We start from the raw sequence: 19724 nt of genomic DNA on the forward strand, positions 1-19724 counted from the left end.
TTAGAAATTTAAAAGTCATCAATTAAATTATATTACAGAATTTAATTAGTTATAAATGTGACAAAGCTTCAATAATAATAATTTGTAACATTTAAAGGAATGCTGGCAAAAAACCGGAAATATCCGAAATCGGATAAACGTTTGTCAACGAAACGGATTTCAGTAAAACAATAAAACATTCCACTGAATTTCCGCTTTTAATAAGTGGAATTAATGTTTTATTTTTGCATTTAAATACGTTACCGTTTTGAAATTAATTCGCGTTAATTTTTACGTCAATATTAATTTTAAATTTAAACATGAGTGTTTCATGGCGTTAAAAAATCAAGGATATTTAAATTGGTTTAATGTAAGAATTGTAATGTTATACTAAAATTTTCTGATTATGCCTCAATAATGTGAAATCGTCTTAAATCGAGGATACTTTAATGTCAACTAAACGTCAAAGAAAGCAAGTAAACACAATAATATCATAATAAAGATGCCGATTTAGTTGCCTGTTCAACCGATTTTCGATTTATGCGTTTTAGCATAAATCGAAGATCGAATTGATTGTATTGATAAATCTTTGTATTTTGTATTGATAAATCGTGATTTACAATACAAAGAACCGATTAATCGGCTTTACTGAAAACCGGTTCTGTTGCCAACACCAATTTAAAGTTTATTGTAACAACGAATCGAATTTAATATCGAGAGGAAGCAATTACGTATTTCAATTAAAGTACAATAAATAATTTTTATATATACGTACTTTCGAATATACATATTTTATATTTTTAAAATTAAAAAATTCTTAACTTTTGTTGCTTTGTACATTAATTAAAATAATTACTTTAAAATTGAATTTAAAAATAACAGGAAACAAAAAATATTCTAAATTAAATTTCGTTCGATTAAAAAACATGCAAATAAGTAAAATTAGACCTGGAGATAAAATAGAATTTGCTATTTTTTCGCTTAGTATAAAAGTTTATTTCAAATGTAAACAAGTCAATTTAAATATCCATGAAATGTAAACAAGTCTATGTCAATACTTTGCATTCTGCATTTCATTAATTATTAATTTTTAAATTTGCTTTATGAAAGTGAATAAATACCTTTATAAATTATATAACTATAAGATTTATAAGATATGAAACTATTTATTAGTTGTTTCTTTTAGAAATTGTGCTTAGAAACTATAAAATTGTCTTAAGTATAGAATAATCAAAATAACATTTATTGATAGATTGATAATAATTAATAATGTATTAAATGTATATACGTAAATAAAAATTACATTTTAATTAAACGTAAAATATTAAAATATCTGTAATAAAGATGAGTGATAAAATAAATATAATAATAAAATAACCGTAGAATAAATCTTAAACATATCTCTTTATAAAGTAAAATTAAAAAATTCATTTTTTAACAGGTATTAATAAAGATATGTTGTATATCCCTGTTTTTACTACAAAATTGGTTTCTGGAAAACCGTCTTTAAGCGATCATGATAAAACGAATTTTCATAACATAAATTGAAGTTATACTCCTGGAAACAATATTGAATTTCATTATATTAGATGATATTACGTTAATTCCATAATATCGTTTTTTATTTATTAAGTATACATCAGGTAATGCTCCAAAGAACAACAGATTATCCCCTCAAATAAAACCTCTGCATACAACCATACTCAGTATCAGAATTCTATTATTTTACCAATGGCCAAAAATTAAAAATAATAATGAATATCTAAATACAATAAAACGTGTTTAAGACCACTATTCCCAAAACTTAGGGAAACTGATCATCTCAAGGGATGATATGTTGATGAAATTATATGGGATATGGAGCATTGTACAGTACATGTGACAGATTAAACTACGTCCCCCTCGGGTCAGGTTTGACATTACCTGTGAGTTCTAGTTCACAAGAATCTTTCGAAACCTTTCAATGAATGCGTGAGTGGCCGCGTATGAGGGAATTTCCTTTAACCTTCCCCTTCCAACCTTTAACGTCAGTTCGACGGCAAGAGAGGGAAGAGGAAGTTCAGAGACAGAAAATCCGGGAGAAATACAATTCACAACGCAATTAACAATTAAATAAATGTTAATTTTTTTAGCTGAATATTAAATACATGAAAAACAGAAATAGGGCGGGAGTCTAAAACCGCTACACGCGCCTATCATAGAGTGTTTACAGTAGATTGCGCGTGTCGATAACTACTTTGAGGTCCGGCGATCGCTGGCTGGCTTGGGTTTCTGAGGGAGAAAAAAAGACTTTTAATTGTAATAAGAATCCAGGTAGCAATATCCAGAATCGATCACAAATATTCCAAAACAACAGTTCTCTAGCACAGAGTGGCCAGGGTCCAGTAAACAGTGGGAATCCGATAAGATCAGCGGTGGCAGAGTACTGCGGCGGATGGTCACACTGTAAAGGCGAACGGACGAACTTTCTCCGTCTCCTCCACCCTGTCCTTCTTTCACCTTTCCATTTATTTAAGTCTCACCTCTCTTCCTTCTTATGCTCAAATTTGGTGAACTTGTGAAAGAAGTTGGCTGCTAGTCCAATCTTTGATTTTTTGCGAAAGTTTTTTGATGAGTAGGTTTTGCGAGATGTCAGTTACGAAGGAATGTTATCAAAGAGAAAATCTTTCAAATTTTCTGTTATATTTGTCATCTTGAATCTGATGATAAAATTCATCAATAAATGGATTATAAATTCAAGTAATCATTGGTCAGGTAAAGATGTGGTTGGATTAAGGAGAGTTTTAAAAACAATGACTTTTATTGAGTAAAAATTCTGTTCTCAGAAGATCTTGACATCTAAAAGAGATGTCATTTGAATGTTTTACTATATTCATATAATAAATTATAATATAAAATTCACAGTAATAGTAAAATCATAGATTGTAAAGCGTAAATCCATGTATCATGCTGTGATAGAGTATCACATTTCAAAATAATTTCAAAAATAATATTATTATTTTTGAAAAATACTGTCAATGATACAATACTTCAAACAAAAATTCAAAGCATAAATAATGATATTTATATTTTTTTATTTATTTACAAAATTTGATTTATTTTGATGTATGTGTCAATATAAACAGTGTAATTTAGGATAGTTCAGAATGTGAAATTAGATGAAATTGCAGTAAAGTATTATAATCATTTTTAAGTTAATTGTTTGCAAACTAAAACTTTATAATTTAAGTAGTTCATGCTTTAAAATAATTAAATCAATTTATTGTTAAAATAATTATTAGAGCTTATGTTTGCAAATGTAAATCAAAATTAAATTTTATCCATAATCGAGTATAAATATTAAAATTTATTTAAATTTGTTTGTTGACTTAGCTATTATCCTTATTCGGCGAAAAATATAAACTAAACAAAGATAATTATGATTGAATTAACATAGTAATATTTAAGACGTTAAAATATAATTTGCAGGTTTAACAAAACAGTAAACGAGGGAACACAATGAATTTATTTAATTATAAGTGAATGTAACACTAGTAGTTTGGAAGAAGAAGGTCAACGCTGATCAATCTTGCTGAAAATAGCTTTGACAAAATCTACACATTTAAATACGTTTGTATTGCTTAGACATTTATAGAAGTTGCTGACTGGAAATAATCTGGTTTTAAATTATTTCATCCTAACTTCTTACTCTCACATTTTAGAATGCGATGAAAAGTGGATTACGTTTTTTTTTTCTTTTTACAAAAATACAAATTTCACAAAAAAGTGTAAGATTTATTTAATTTAATCTGATTTATAACAAAATTAAAATTGCCCCAGAGAAAATTGCATTGAAAAATACTATCTGAAACAAACTGATCTGAACCAAAGAAATTGAGAAAAGACCAGAAATGAAAAACACTTTCGGTCAAGATCGAATTTTAGATACTGCTGAATCCATCAAGAAAATAAACATCACCAATAGAGTGTTAAAGCCGATGGCCACCGGTGGCAAAATTACCGCAACAAAGATCGTCAGCATCCTTCAACTTTTGACGTTTCCGACTATTGTCACTATAGCGATTCCCATTGTCCAGAGTCAATCAACGGTTTTACAAAATCGTCACGTTTTTTTTCATAATTCATATCACTTGGTGCGTCTGTGATACAGTGTCGATATAGATAGAATTCGAACAAATAAAATAGATCGACATAATAGATTTAAAAGGTTTCGTTTTTGTTATATGCTGAACTTTATAAAGAAAAACGCGACAATGGTGGATTTAGCCCAACAATACCCAAACGCTTACTATATTGTGTTATAAAAAAAAAAAATTTTCCTAATTTGTTCGATTTACTCGAAGTTTCCTCCATACTCTGAGTTTTTGTTACTGCAAGAGATAACGTGGTAAACGAAAGTCAAACATCTATCATCTGATTGAGTGCCGCCGTTCGTCGACTCTATAGAAATATATCACTATGATATTTGACTGACTCGAATAAAGCTGGAAGGTTTGCAAAGTACAGTAGTTGGAACTGCAATCGACAAATTTTGGCTTTGAAACTAACAGTCGCGTTAGTTTTCCACCCGGGGGCATCGGCCTTTAAATATTTCATATCGCACAACATCAAAGTTAGATTAAAATTTAATGAGTTAATGATTAATTAGAGTAAAACCTTTAAACGAATGTGTTATCTTTATTGTGAATGGATTTTTTTTCCTCTATTAATTTAATTGCAATAAAGTGTTTCAAGAGAATCGGAAGAATAAAGAATGTTCATTAGAAAATTTTAAATTAAATTAATTATATTAATTTTAATCGAAGCCTTCCTGTTTCAAATCGGATAGCGTAACCAGGTACTGAACGATTCAACTTAAATAAAGATTTAATAAATTGTAATTGGATGACTTCAGTTTATCCAGAAAGTTAAGTGACGAACAAATAAGTAGAAATATTTACTTAAACAAATGACTTAAACAATCGAAAAATTACTTTCAAATTATTTAATTTTAGTCTGAAAAATAAGAATAATTTTTTATTTATAATTTTTGATTTTACACATGTTTTTATATGTTCTTTTGTGAGATAAATATTATTATTATTTTTATTTGTTTGTTTTTTTTAAGCAGGGAAGCATTTAGAAATCTGCAGTCATTGAAAATGGAGCGATTCGCTTCATTTTCAATGACGCCTTCGAATGTAGATGACAAGTCCATGATACTGGAAAGTAATCACTTGGGAAATCGTCTAGATCCGTGCTTCTCAACCGGTAGTTCTCGATCTATCATGGTGTGGAGAGTTTAGAGGTCTGCGACACGAAAAACGTTGATAACCACTGCATAGATTACGTAAAAGATATTACGATAATCACCAGATCAGAACATAAAATGATTATGTCAATAGTTGATTCGCTTTGGTAAAAAACAAAAGTAAAATTGCCAGGATAATTATTTGGAAAAGAATCATTTATTGACAAAAAAATTACATTATTTACAAGTCTTTAAGTTAATTATTTGTTTATTCTGGGATATTTTATCATGCTTAAAATTCAAATTAATACCAAAGAAGAATTTTGAAGATTATTTAAACGGACTTTAAATTTGCCTATTCATACAATCCTCATTATAATGTCCCACTAACTCCAAAGTGTTATTTATTTTATTGCCATAATCATTTTATGGAAGATATATAACAAAATTATAACAATTTCTTTGGAATTAATAACCATTTTAAAATTAATCAAGGCAAAAATATTAAATGTATGGGAGTGGATAAATATAAAAAGTGAAATATGATTTAGTTTAAGGCTGAATTAGAAGATATTAGAATAATATATTAACAAAATATGATAACGCGTGGTTTACTTTAATATACAATTTCTGAAAAACTTTTTAAAATAATTTTAAATTAGATAATAAAATAACTAAAAAAAGAGAGAATTAAATAGTGATTAAACATTAACTTAATTTGATTTTTGATTTGAATTTTTACATAAAATGAATGTTTATTTAAAAAATAAAGAAAATAAGTTTCAAATATTTAAATATTTTAATTCTATTGTTATTTTAATTTTTAATTATTCTAACTCTAATTTGGTTGTTGACGTCTAAAATATTAAATCTCAATAAACAAATAATTAATTTTTGCTGTGCTTTATTCAGTCTGTGCTTTATTAATTATTAGAAAATTATAATTCATTATGCGCTGCTATTTAAAAAAAAAATTGTAGATCTATAAATTCCCACTGTCGTAATATATCTGTCCTTCCTTAATCTCGAGAACGGTGTTAGATAGATGAAAGTCTTCACCAATTGTGGAAAGCGTAGGGGCAGGAGGACCCGATTAACTATATGGTCTCCCGGTCTAGACAGTAAAAATTTCCCCTGAATTACATAGATAACCGGCATAATTATCAGCAAAAATGTGATGTACAGGGGTAAGACACTACTAATTTGAAATGGAAAACATATATTTTAAATCGAATAAATTAATAATATGATTAAAAGTTGCAGCCCGGCATTGTGACAATGTCATAATGAATAATTGCTCATTTGTTGTATCAACTGTATCTAATCTCAAATTTTATATCATAAATTTTATTATATTTAGAAGCAAAAGACTTAATAAAAAATTATTAAGAATTACATATGTAACTGTTGATTCGAATAAGAAATGTGCTTATTTAGATCAATTCTTCATTTTATTGTTTGTTGCTTTTCTTAAAAATAATAGATAACTTACTGTTTTCTTGAAATAAAAGATTTAAATATTTCAGTAAAAATCAGTTAAAAATATTGTTTTGTCTAACAAGTTTATGAGCGTTTATTGATAAATAAAGATCTTTATTTTATAAAATTAGTTCAGAGGTAAGTAGAAATATGTAACTAATTTTAAAAAGCAGTAAAGTAGTAAATATCATTTTTATAAATGATATTTACTACTTTGATGTGTTCAAAAAGTCCCAAGAATGAGTAAAAATATCAAAATGTTTTGATATATAAAGAGATTTATTTAATATTTTTAAAATAATCTTCCTGAGATTCAATACACTTTCTCAAACAATTTCTTCAGTTCAGGTAAAGTTTTTTTTTTTTTTTTTTTTTTTAATATAAATCAGATTTCTTCAGAAGTAGGAAAATTTAATCCGATTCGTCCTGTACAAATTTTGTTGATTTAAACTATTTTGTTTTCTCAGTTTTGCAGTCACCACTGTTCTTATGAAATTTTAAAATTTTCTTCACGTTTCGAACACTTAAAAGGACCCTCTCGGAAGATAGCTCTCTTTGTAGATCGTCCTAATATTACATTATCTTATTCCATATAACAACATTTTTGTAAATTTTCAATCAATTACCTTCATTCCATGCAAAAAAATGACTCTTTGAGTTTTCCTTGATCCATTCCCGTACAGCAACTTGAATTTGGCATTGCATAAACCTCAGATGAGTGATAGATTCATTATTATTATCAAAGAATTAAAGACAGTGATGCAGTATTATCACTCTCATTATTTGCTTTTTTGGAAGTTTAAAGGTATTCCTTTAAAGCTTTTTTTGGACGTTTAAATCTGTTCAGAAGATCGTGCGACAATTTTTTCGGATGGAAATAAGTTTGTACTCGTATATGAAAAATATTTATAAATGAGATAGAATCAATTCAGTAAAATATTATAAAATGTTACAAGCACTCGTGTCACATATTCCCGGAATAAAGCCAGAAATATTCGTCTTTTCTATTTTCCAAATCCATAAAAATTCCATACTTTCCAGTTTTCGTGATTGCTATGAGCTTAGAACCAGTCTGATGATCATAGTTCTGAGTTATAATAAAGGAGAATGGGAATAACAAGTAATGTTAAGTTCTTGAGCGTCTTCGTTGCACTATTTGGAAAATAAAAGAACTTTCTTGGAAATTGCTGCCCTTTGTTAATGTTGTATGCTTTATCCAAAATAATTGTTTAATTTATGCAATGGGTGCGCCAAGTTTCATTCGTGTGCAACGAGTAAGAATCTTCCAAAGCATATAACTTCATCAAATCGAAGGGTGCACCAGGAAACGAGTTTTATCGGAAACGGAGTTCTGACTTTCCGAACAGATTAGTTGGCTCAGAGTTCAGCTGTTATCGAATACCCGCTAAAAAATAATTCCTGGTTATGGGGTTACATATTTTTTGATGGAGTATGTTATTTATATGGGCACGTGCATAATGATAAGTAAATTTAATTGTGATTAAATAGAAATTAAAGTTATAGACTCTATTCGTCAGTTTGTACATTTCTGGTTATAGTCGGGTACATATATTTTTGGTTGATTATCCAGAGGTGGTGTTTGATCATCTTTTTCAGCAGGTGGTCAATTTTCTCGACATTCTCTTATCATTATGGTCCGATTCGCACTATCAAGTTGTTTACAAGTTCTGTCAACAATAGTTTTTATTTATCAACAACCCAATTTATCAATATTTTCATGTATCAGATCGAGAGCGTTACACATAGTATAAACACTTACATTGAAACACAATTGATATATACTTATTTGATAATACCTGAGCGGTTTGGTAGTGTGGATTTGGCCTAAAGTTACTCTCGAAACATGTTTCTAACGCTATTATTTGATTAATATAGTTTGGATTATACATTATATCAAATTTGACCCTGTGATATCATTTTCATGCTGATTGGCATGAGATGGAGATCTACTTTTGTACAAAGAATATTGTATTATTTCCACCTTATGAACTTAATAAATTTGCCCTAAGAAGAGATCAATGTTTAAATTTAATAATCTTAGGACACTGGAAATTTTTAATAATAACATGGAAATTTTCAGGAAACTTATAACGACAAATTGCTATGAAACCTGCTAGTTGTTCTCAAGATTAAATATGTCAAAAGGTCAACAGCTTCATTAAATGCTGAAGTTCAAGCTGCTGTAAGATAACGAATCAAAATAAAACAAAAAAGTATTTCATACAAAATTTAAAAATTGAATTGAATGTTTAGAGAAATATAAACTCTAAATGATTCATATGTTGAAAAATAAATATGTACGATTAAGATTAATTATTTTTATTAAGCTTAGTTTGTAATCTAGTTAGATTATTCTACTTCTTTTCAAATTAATCTTACAAAAATTGCGACTTTGTTTATCAATCAGTTCACCGAATATTTCAAAATACAATATATAACTTATATAACCTAAATATACATCATACATTATTATAAATTACTATAAATTTATAGTAATTTATAATAATGTATGATGTATGTTTATCAAGTTTTTTATAAAATATTTATATGTTACAGTAAAAACCAGTTTTTGTTATAACGCGTTTTAACTAGTTGAAACTAGTTTATACTGGATGCCTTTGTTAAAACCCGTTTTCTCTAGTTAAAACTTGTTTTAATTCAAATTCATTTTTTACTAGCAGTAAATTCTAGTTATAACAAAGGCATCTAGTACAAACTAGTTTCAACTAGTTAAAACGCGTTCTAACTAAAAACTGGTCTTTACTGTAACATATATACTCTTCTGATATAAACTCTAATATAATATTCATTATATATCGGTCTAACTAGAAAAGTTATATTTAACTAAATGTTTATACATTATTAAATAGTTTTTAAATGTAACTTATTAATTTAGTCTTAAAATCTATTTATTTGAAGTTAAACATTTTTAAAATAATAAATTCTGAAAGAGAAACTATCATCAATTATTCAATTGAAATTTATTGAATTTGAATTAAATACTTGATAATACGGTCAGTGGCGTAGCGTGGGTGTCAGTGGCGTAGCGTGTGTGGGCGGCGAATTTTCCTCTGCCGCTCGGGGCAGAGGAAAATTCGCCGCCTCCTTATTTAGGTATCTCAATTTAAAAGACTAAAATATACAGTAATTCTAAAGAACTTTTCGGCAAGAACAATCATCATTATTGTGTATTGCACAGGTGTATTGTATTATTATTATTTATTGTGAAATTTTGCCGCCCCCTAAAAGTGGGCGGGTGGCACTTTTACGGGGCGGCAAAATTTCACAATAAATAATAATAATACAATACACCTGTACAATACACAATAAGTGGGGGCAGCTGGAGTGGGGGCCGCTCCAGCTGCCCCCACTACGCTACGTCACTGAATACCGTAGCTGATTATCTACCAGTACATAAAGATTAGTTTCAAAGTTTATATGCATTGTGGTCAGTGATAGTATTAAATTAGAAACTAGAAACAATTAATTTTTATAACTGGGTGAGAAAAAGTCTGGACTGAGTTTAAAGCGTTATAACTTCTGAACTGAAAAAAAAAAAAATCATTTTAAAGTGTTTTCGCTGAAAACTACATAATTACAAGTGTTCAATTACACCACGTGAAGTTTTGGAACGTTCGTGAGTCAGTTCGGAAAAATGGCTTTAAAACACGACACGTTAAGGGAGTACGTTGTATAAACGTACGAAAATAAAGCAAACCACTCAAAATGATGGTAGAGCACGTTTTAGCCGAAGGAGATAGCATAAATAATATTTTGAATAAATATGAAGTATCTGAAACGTAGAAAATAAGGCCAGGAAATGGAAGAAAGCCTGTTGTGATAAACCAAATGAGACAAACCAAAGAGCATTACGACAAATGTTTGATAACAAAGATATAGTCAGCCAGGTGAAGGCAGCTAAAAGGTTCAATTGTCAAGGAACATACGTAGGTAAGAAACTTAAGATGATCATAAAGAAAAGGAAGAAGAGGGCCTCAGTGTACGCTCCTAAAAAATTGCCGAAATTCGAACGCAATGAGGATGGCTTGTGAGAAATTTTGGAAATAAAACGTTTGTTTTGGATGACGAGAAGTACTTTTTTCTCTCCGGTACGCAAATGCCAAAAAATGAAATTTACTGGCATTTGAAGTGCTTGATTTTCTTGCCAGTAAATTGAAATTTACTGGCAAGAAAATCAAGCACTTCCCGAAGTGAAGTACAAATTTAAGAAAAAATTTGAAGCAAAAGTCAGGCTCTACATTGTCATTTCACCAGCAGATGTTTTCGAAGCTATTTTTAAGAAGGGATCCCATGCAATTGAGGCTGACACGTACCAACATGAATGTCTAAAGAAAATTCTAATCCTTTTTTCTTAACAGAATCATTAAAATGACGATTTTATATTTTGGCCATCAAAGCTTCGTCACACTACGCAAATTCGACGTGAAGTTCTTCAAAGACATAAACATTCCTTTTGTACCCACAGAACATAATCCGCGAAATCTGCCACAAAAGAACAAGGATAAGGCCTAAGTTGTAATCCAACCTCAGAAAATAAATAAATTCATTGTTACATGATATTCCGAATACAGTATAGGAAGGAATTAATCCAGTTTCATTTATTATTGTTGACTATTATGTATTTTAGAATTATACACTATCTGTTTTATCTTTTAATATATATAGGCTTTAAATTTCTTTCAAAGGACTCCCACACAATCCATTTGAATTTTGTCTTTCGAGAAATTGCTTGAAATTTTAGTATGTTATAATTCTTGAAAAACTGATAAAAAGTCTCAATAGACACGAAACTTGATGGCTTGTTTTCTTGCCAGAATCCTTCGAATATTTGGGAGGTGTAAATACAGGGAGGTTAACAAAAATCTCTCCTAGTTAATTAAATTATTTTAAAAAGAAATAGATTGTAAGATGAAAAATACGAACCACTAATAATACATTTTAATCCATTTTGAAATATCAAGTGGGATCCCGGAACAGGCTGTACTTTATTGCACAGTACACAAGGGTAACAGTGCATTACTGCATAACAAAATGTAATGTGAGAATGATTTAATATGTTGCTAGTGTGAGATTCAACTTTGATATCGGGATTTTAAATAATAAAATTTTAATATCAATGGGAGCTTAAAAACGGAAATGCTCCGATAACGGAGATTTCAAGAATTTTTAATACGTTCGTTATAAGAGCGATTTCCTCATCGGAAATTAAGAGAGAATGACTCTACGGAGCCACCATATCATTCACATTTATAGTTTTCTTTAAATGTTGTAGTAAAATAATTAATGTAAGAAACAATGGCCTCCCACTTGTTGTTTACGCAAAGGGAAACGTTTAGTCACTTTTCTGACAAAATGAAAGTAGAAATCCTTTCCATACCCCTTATCTACAAACTTTGGCGTCCATCTGGATGTTCACCCTCTTTGAATATCCCCATACATCCCGTTGACATGCAGAAAATCCACCCTTTTGATTGAATAGGTTCATCCGAATAAGGTGAACCATATCATGCGATCGAGGAGTTCTTCACGAGATCCGAAAGAGTAAAGTGCTCCAGTGGTCCTCCACATAATTCGAAAAGAGTTCAACACAAATTCCACTCTAAGAAAGGCGGAAAAGTTGGAGCGTCCTCAGCCAGCTTCGAAAGAAGTCAGTTTTCAGCTAGGGGCCTAAAGAGAAGAGTTCTTCGTGAAATTCCCGATCCTCTGACGTACTCCCGAAATCTGGACCGCATCCTCCTCATCACTGATCTTCATTGAAACTGCGACACTTTATCCAGCACAAGTATCTCCAGCAAAGAAAAACCTGCACAAGTATTGCAAGAGGAAGTAGTATAAAATTTTGATCCGATTGTAATCTCTTTCTTTTTGCGATTAGGGAAGGGTAGATATTTAGATATTATTTTGTATCTTATTTTTTGTTGTTTCCATTAACGTTTTGTTTGTTATTTTAACATGGTCTCCTCAATGTCTCAAATCCGAGCTAACGTTTTATCCACTTATTCACGTCCCTTCCACTCGAGATTTCTCTCAGGTGTATACAAGCATGCCTAACTGAACTAGGCTGGTGTCAGGAAAAACAAACTTGCAGGGGTTTCCTACGAACTTTTTGCACCTTAAACTTAAGACTTAAGAAGCCATACTACGACTCGATGGGTCAGTTTACCAACTGGATAGCCGAATAAGTAGTAGAGGGGCTAAACCAAACTCTATCCCGGCTGACCTCACACTAAGTTAGCAATGCTATAGTGATTAAGTTAGCGTAGTTTTATTTAAAAACGTTTTTATTTTTCCTATTAAATCGGATTATTTTCATATTCATGTCATTGATAATCTAACCATTAACCTACATTCAATCACTCTCGCATTGCATTTGTGTTATGCAACAATAAATTACTGTGTGTTGTGCAGTGATGCATTTACATGTCATATTTGATTGCCTGTTCTGGAATCCTTGATATTTAGAATGCATTAAAAGGTGATGAAACATATTTTATCTTCTATTATAATTATTCTATAACTTATTGAAATAACTTTATTGACCGGAGAGAGATTTTCGTTACCACCTGTATTTTCACTTTCCATATATTCGAACGGCTCTAGCAAGAAAACCAGCCATTTTCATGTTTCTTGCTATCAGTCTTCTCATCAGTTAGTCAAGAACTATAGAAAGAACAAGAAAAAATAAGCATAAGTTTTAATTATGCTTATTTTTTCACAGTAAAATACTCAGCGAATTGTTTTATCAACACATTCTTTAAATATTTATATGATTATCTCGAATTTGTTAGCAATGAAGTCTTCAATTATTTGAATGAAATTCCTCCCAAATTAAATTAAATTAAATTAAAATTATTCTCAGAATTAAAGTTATGTTTACACATAACTTCACTTCTGACAAATTTTGTGTAAACATAATTTTAATTTTAAATACGGACGTAGGGGTGATTCAAATGTGACGTCCTCACTAGGGAAGGGAATATGTAAACATTTTGTGACAGATTATGACGGGGTAGGAGAGTGTTAGTAAAATTATGATACCGAATTTATTCTCAAAAACTTTCTTACTTGAAATAATTTTTTTAGCAAGCTTATTGCGCAAAAGTAATTTGATTAGTGATTACACAGCGAGTTCATACTTATTCCATTTTGATTAATGTTTTAGCGGAAGCATTTTTGTTTATAGTTGCACTTTATTGGAAACATTATACTAAATACACTCTGTTGGAAGCGCTGTGGTAATACTTGAACATGAAAGAATAATGGCAATTTTAACCTCTACCGATAAAGATGCCGCTGAAAGATATACCGGTATAAAATATATTAACTTTAGGATACTTAGTACAAAGTCATAAGACTCTTCTATAGTAAATCAGAGAATTTTTTTCTCATTCGTATCACTTTGTCGCCAATTTTTAAAAGCCCATCCTCCTAATATCACACTTGATTTGTTACTCCTGATATTAAAAACAGACTAAGGATGGGGTAATTAAACCCCAGCAGGATGGGGTATTTAAAAATTGGTCACAAAATGTGACAAGAGAGGATAGTCAAAAAGGACTTAAAATTAGTCACATCATATTTGAATGGACCCATAGCTAAAGATAAATCCAGATTAAATATTGAATAGTAAATGTTTGAATATATTCAAAATCTTAAAATGTTAAATAAGTTTAAATTAAATTTGATAGTGAAACATAATGGATAATTAAAATATAGATCTTTATCACGTTGAAGCAAAATTATATCTAACAAAAATGTTCCATTTCATTTCAAATATATAAGTAAAATATAAGAATTTTTAAAATTTTAATTTTACTTTTATATAATACAACTTAGATCAGCAATTTGTTAACTTAATCCAGACTCGTGTTTTAATTTAAAATACAGAGATATTTATTTTTTGCGTGAAAGTTTTTAATTTTTATTTTTATAAATTACTTTAAATTGTTTTATAATTATATTTGATTTGAAAATATAAGATAGGGCCCCATTATGGCTCCCTGCCTTATTTTATATTAATTTAATAGTGTAGTCATTATGGAATACGTCTACGAAACAATAATAACAAAAATTGATTTCATTGATGAAAAATATTGTATATAGCTTACTTGTATTTGATTATTACAATATAATTAATAAAAATTTGATTATTGTTATATAGGCATTGGAAAAGTGTTTTTCTTAAAAGGAATTTGATATTCTGTATTTATCTATAGAATCAAAGCGACTAAAAGCCATTTTTTCTGAAAGATCGAGTTGTTTCTTAAATTGATTAACCCGAATTGATCATCGTTAATCCTCTTAGAAAGTTGATTATTTATAAAACAAAAAATTTATCAGTTTCATTTTTTACCATTTTTATTTGAAGTTTTTATGATGAAATTGCAAATATGGTTATTAATCTCTTTAATATTTCTATTTAAAAATTTATAATTATTTGATATATGCAGTAAAATAACTTAACAATAACACGTAATTTCATACAATTCGTTTAAGTTAAGTTCGATTTCCTACTGTAATTTTGGCTGAAACAAATGGGTTTTATCCTACTTTACATTGATTTTTTGTAATTAAATAACATATTTATGTATAGTGACATATGTTACTGTGAAAGACCGATATCTGGCGAATGTTGAGGTTCTCCGGTCGACATTATCTAATTTCGGTCTTTCACGGTGACATACACAATACAAAACTATTGAGAGCTGTCGAATTTTTAGATAGATAGGTAAGTAGACAAATTTCTTAAATATTATTTAACATGCATATAATTTTAAATAATAGGAACAATCGATGATCTCATATCATTATCTGAAACAATAACATAAATAAGATTTGAAATGAAAGATTAAATTAATTATTCGTTGAGGATATTTAACATGAAGCTAATTAAAATTCTATTAATTACTTAGTCATTATTACTCCGTTTATTACTTATTCTGATAGTCGTTAATAAATTTTTTATATAATTCGAAGAAATAAATATTTATCATTGACATTTGAAATAAATCATAAAAATATATTGATTAAAACTATGAATTAATGCAGAAAAACAACTTCTAATTATAAGAAAATATATAATGGCTTTAGATCAGAAATTCGGTAGATGCATAATAGGCCAATCTGTCTTTCTTTTCTTTCCATCAAGAATTAATCCTTAAAATTAATTTACCAAACGTTATTGAAAACTAAATTACAATGATTAAATTAGATTAATTTTTGTAAATTAATTTAATTTAATGCTTTTATGTAAATTTTGTTTTGGTAATATAAAATTTAAAATAAAAAGGAAAAGTAATACAAACTAGTATATAAAATTAACAGTCTATGTCAGAAAATAAGTTTAAAGTCATTCTATTTACTATGTTCTACAAGTCTAAATGTATTTTTTTCCAACTGTCGTATTTAATGTGGTCCTGAAAATCAAAATGAAGTTATTTCTGCTTCATTTAATAGTTTCAGCATTAATGAAAAACACTCTGCTTCTGATAAGAAAAACTTGAGTGCATCTTCCAGAAGAAATACAAATTTTTAAATTCTCAAAAGAATGTTTAAAAAATGTCCTTTGTGTTAAATACAATGTGGACACAACATAGTGAAAAGGATAAAAATAAACTTAAGAATGAGTTCAGAAGTGGGGAAAAAGAATCGACAAGGATCTATATATTTTTTACACTTTTTCACATTTTAACAACGATAAACATCACTGATTAAGCTGTTGAAGAAAAAAGGTAAACTACTGTTTCTGTTATTGCTAGCAGATTAGATATTTGCACTACTTTTTAAGATAAAGAATAAACCAGCAAACAGTTGCTCAACTTTCCTGGCAACATTTAAATTTTTGGAGGCGCCATCTGTTATCATGTTTTATTTTTAAAATTTTTATATTTTTAACTATTATAAAATGGCAAAAAGTTTAATTTTGAGAGTAGGGATGAGTTTTATAAAAAAAAAAATATATTATAAATGATAATAACAAGTAAAATCGTCATTAACTCTTATCCTACTGGAGATTCACACAACTCCATTATCTCCCCCACCCCTTGACCTTTACCACCAAAATTTAATAATATCAATCCCCTAATATATAAACTTCCCTGCAAAAATTAAGAAATTTTCTACAAAAAGCACAGGAGTTAAGCTTCAAAGAGGGTGAACAAAATCGTGCCACATACACACACACTAACATCCATATTTACAAAAATTACCTCCGAGTTTGTTTGAATTTATCGACGTTTCAAGGTGTCCTGAGTCCAAAAATATAAACATTTTGAGGGTCATTTTTTGCCGAATCGCCATATATAATCGTCTTCCCTCTGTTATAACAGCCGGAAAAGTAAAACAAAATGTACGTAAGTGGCTCATCAAACAATCTAAAATATTTCTTTTGGATGGCATTAAAAATTTTATTAATAAACATAAAAGTTTTTAGCTAGCAATTTATTGTGTAACTGTAGCTAAATATATATTAATTTATTCTGCAGTATCTAAATTTAGAAAAGGTAATATTAAAAACATGAAACAATTTTATATTCTAAATAAATAAATATAAATTTATATATTTTTATATGAATAAACATAAGTAAAGAGTCTATACTTAAAAGTAATTCAAAGTTATACATACTTTACTTTGGTTTCCATTCTTTAATAATACCAAGTCAATGAGCTACGTTTGGATAATTTAGTATGAAATATTAATCTATATCATTCTCTCGATTTTTCGTATATGTTAAAGAAAATATGTTTACTCTTTATTGAAATAAATTATTTAATAGGCCTATACTTTTAAACATTATCAACTTTCTACATACGTTAGATATACATTGAATTAATAAGTCAGAATTCATACAAAAAGAATTCTTTGTCATAAAAAAATTATAATTAAACGTTATATATAACAAAAAAAGTCGAAGAAAAAATAAATAAATGTATATATGTATATAACATAATCATGTCTCAAAGGAATAGAATATTATAATGCAGAAACATTACAAATGATCGAAGAACTTTATAATTAGACATTGAAAGACAAAAGTAATTCATAAGAGCAAAGATCAAAGAGGATAGATATATACTCTAAACCGAGATGATAAAAAGAAATTTTTAATTTTTAAATTTTATTTGCATAGAGTATGTAGAATTTACTATACTTTTTAAATATATATTATTTATAATTAAAGACAAAAAAATAAAATTATATAATCCAAAATTTATAATAGAAAATTTTGATTTTCAAAAATTTATCATAAATTACTTTTTCATTAAAGTTTTCCATCATCATTAAAAATATTTCTTTGAAGTGGATCATCACAACAGCAGGAGCATATAAATGATGTCGTAATTAATAATTTTTAACGTAATTGCAGTTACAGAATTTGAAATATTCGAAAGTTTATGTTATATTTTTCATCATTTAAGCATACGCCATCCAAATATCTACATAATAAGTTCCTAATAAATCCTTTAAACTGCTGTTAAATTATTAATTATTATTAATTTTATTAGTATATTTTTAAATACTTTATTGTTTTTGGCAGTAAAATGATTAGTATTGAATAAATATTAATTAAGATATTTTAAAACGCTATGAAATTTTTCTTCTAATAGGCCTACCATTTTGTCGCTTGCTTTGTCTTTCTAAGGATAACGAGATAGTAATAAAATATCAAATTCTTTATGCATAAATTCATTATTTTAATTAATAATGAAAATAATTATGATAATATTTATAGTGCTTTGTATAATTTATTTCCTAATTATTTCATTAATAATTCAATAAAAAGTTTATAAATGAGCTTGTTAAATTCTAATTACTACAGTAATAAAATATATAATTTATATAACTACGCACAAAAATATTTTGTTACTAACCAACTAAATATGTTATCTTTGTAACTGTTTCTATGTTAAGTACAAACAGAATTATGAATATAATTATATCAATGTTTCTTTTTTACGAAAACTACAAAAATCTGTTATTGACTACTTTCTTTTGGCTGTTTATATGTAATTTGTATTCTCAAGTATCTTGTAATAATAAAACCAACCTCTTGTAACAGGCAGATGCCTATTATAAATAAAGATTATTATTAGTATTATTACTATACTAATTTCCTAAATGATATTAGAATACAATTTTATGTGTGTTTTAGTAAGTATCAAATAATAATTACTCATCGAAATTTGCGAAAAAATGTAATAAATTATTTATATTCAAATTTAAAAAATACAATAATATTATTATAAATTTTTCACTTTGTACTTCATATAAAAACAATAAGGTGTTCGTATAAGTCATTATTTATATAGAATTTATTATTTATTTATTTACATTTTAATTTATTAATTTATATGTATGAATTTTGTAACAAATCTGTGATAAAAAATGTAAAATATTATTTAATAACACTAAATTATACACTGCATAAATTTGTAGTAAATTTGATTTAGCTAACTAATATGAAAATCTTTAAAAATTAAATATTTGTTTTACTAATTAAACTGCTTAATACTGAATAAATATTATTTTAAATAATAAAATATGTCTGATATATTATAATATTGACTCTAAATTAATTTAAAAAGATACTACGTATTAAAATTATTTTAAATTACTTATAACTATTGTAAATATTAATACGGTAATAATTATATGCAATTTCCATAGTTTTTTCTCAGAATCCGTATAAATTCCGAAGTAAACTTAAATTATATTCTAAAATTTCTGATTATATCAATGATAAAATTGTTAACTAAATTAATAGTAAACATTAAATACATTACAAAATTGTACGTTTTGATTCATTTAGCATTTAAAGACAACAATATTTATTAAGTCAGTTTAATATACAACCATAATACTTGTTATCACATTATCTTGTAAGTCCGTTTCCGAGGAGGTTTGTACAAGAGAAATTTCTTGAAAAAGAAAGAGGACAGCCTTATTTAAATTTGAGTCCTATTTTAAATTGGTTTTAAGGAACAATGAAGAAGG

General features: G+C 27.8%; 1 protein-coding gene across 1 annotated transcript in view; it reads left to right on the forward strand.

Annotated features, from left to right (window-relative positions):
* Positions 1–10761, forward strand: part of LOC136977743 (microtubule-associated protein 1B-like) — a 34441-nt gene extending 23680 nt beyond the window's left edge. Inside the window, exon 2 of the mRNA XM_067273293.1 lies at positions 10514–10761. Within this exon, the coding sequence (XP_067129394.1) occupies positions 10514–10761 (248 nt within the window). The remainder of the gene's footprint in view (positions 1–10513) is intronic.
* Positions 10762–19724: the final 8963 nt, after the last annotated feature.

Source organism: Centruroides vittatus, unplaced genomic scaffold (genome assembly GCF_030686945.1).
Source record: "Centruroides vittatus isolate TY-2023 unplaced genomic scaffold, ASM3068694v2 contig_474, whole genome shotgun sequence".
In the NCBI taxonomy this organism is placed as follows: domain Eukaryota; kingdom Metazoa; phylum Arthropoda; class Arachnida; order Scorpiones; family Buthidae; genus Centruroides; species Centruroides vittatus.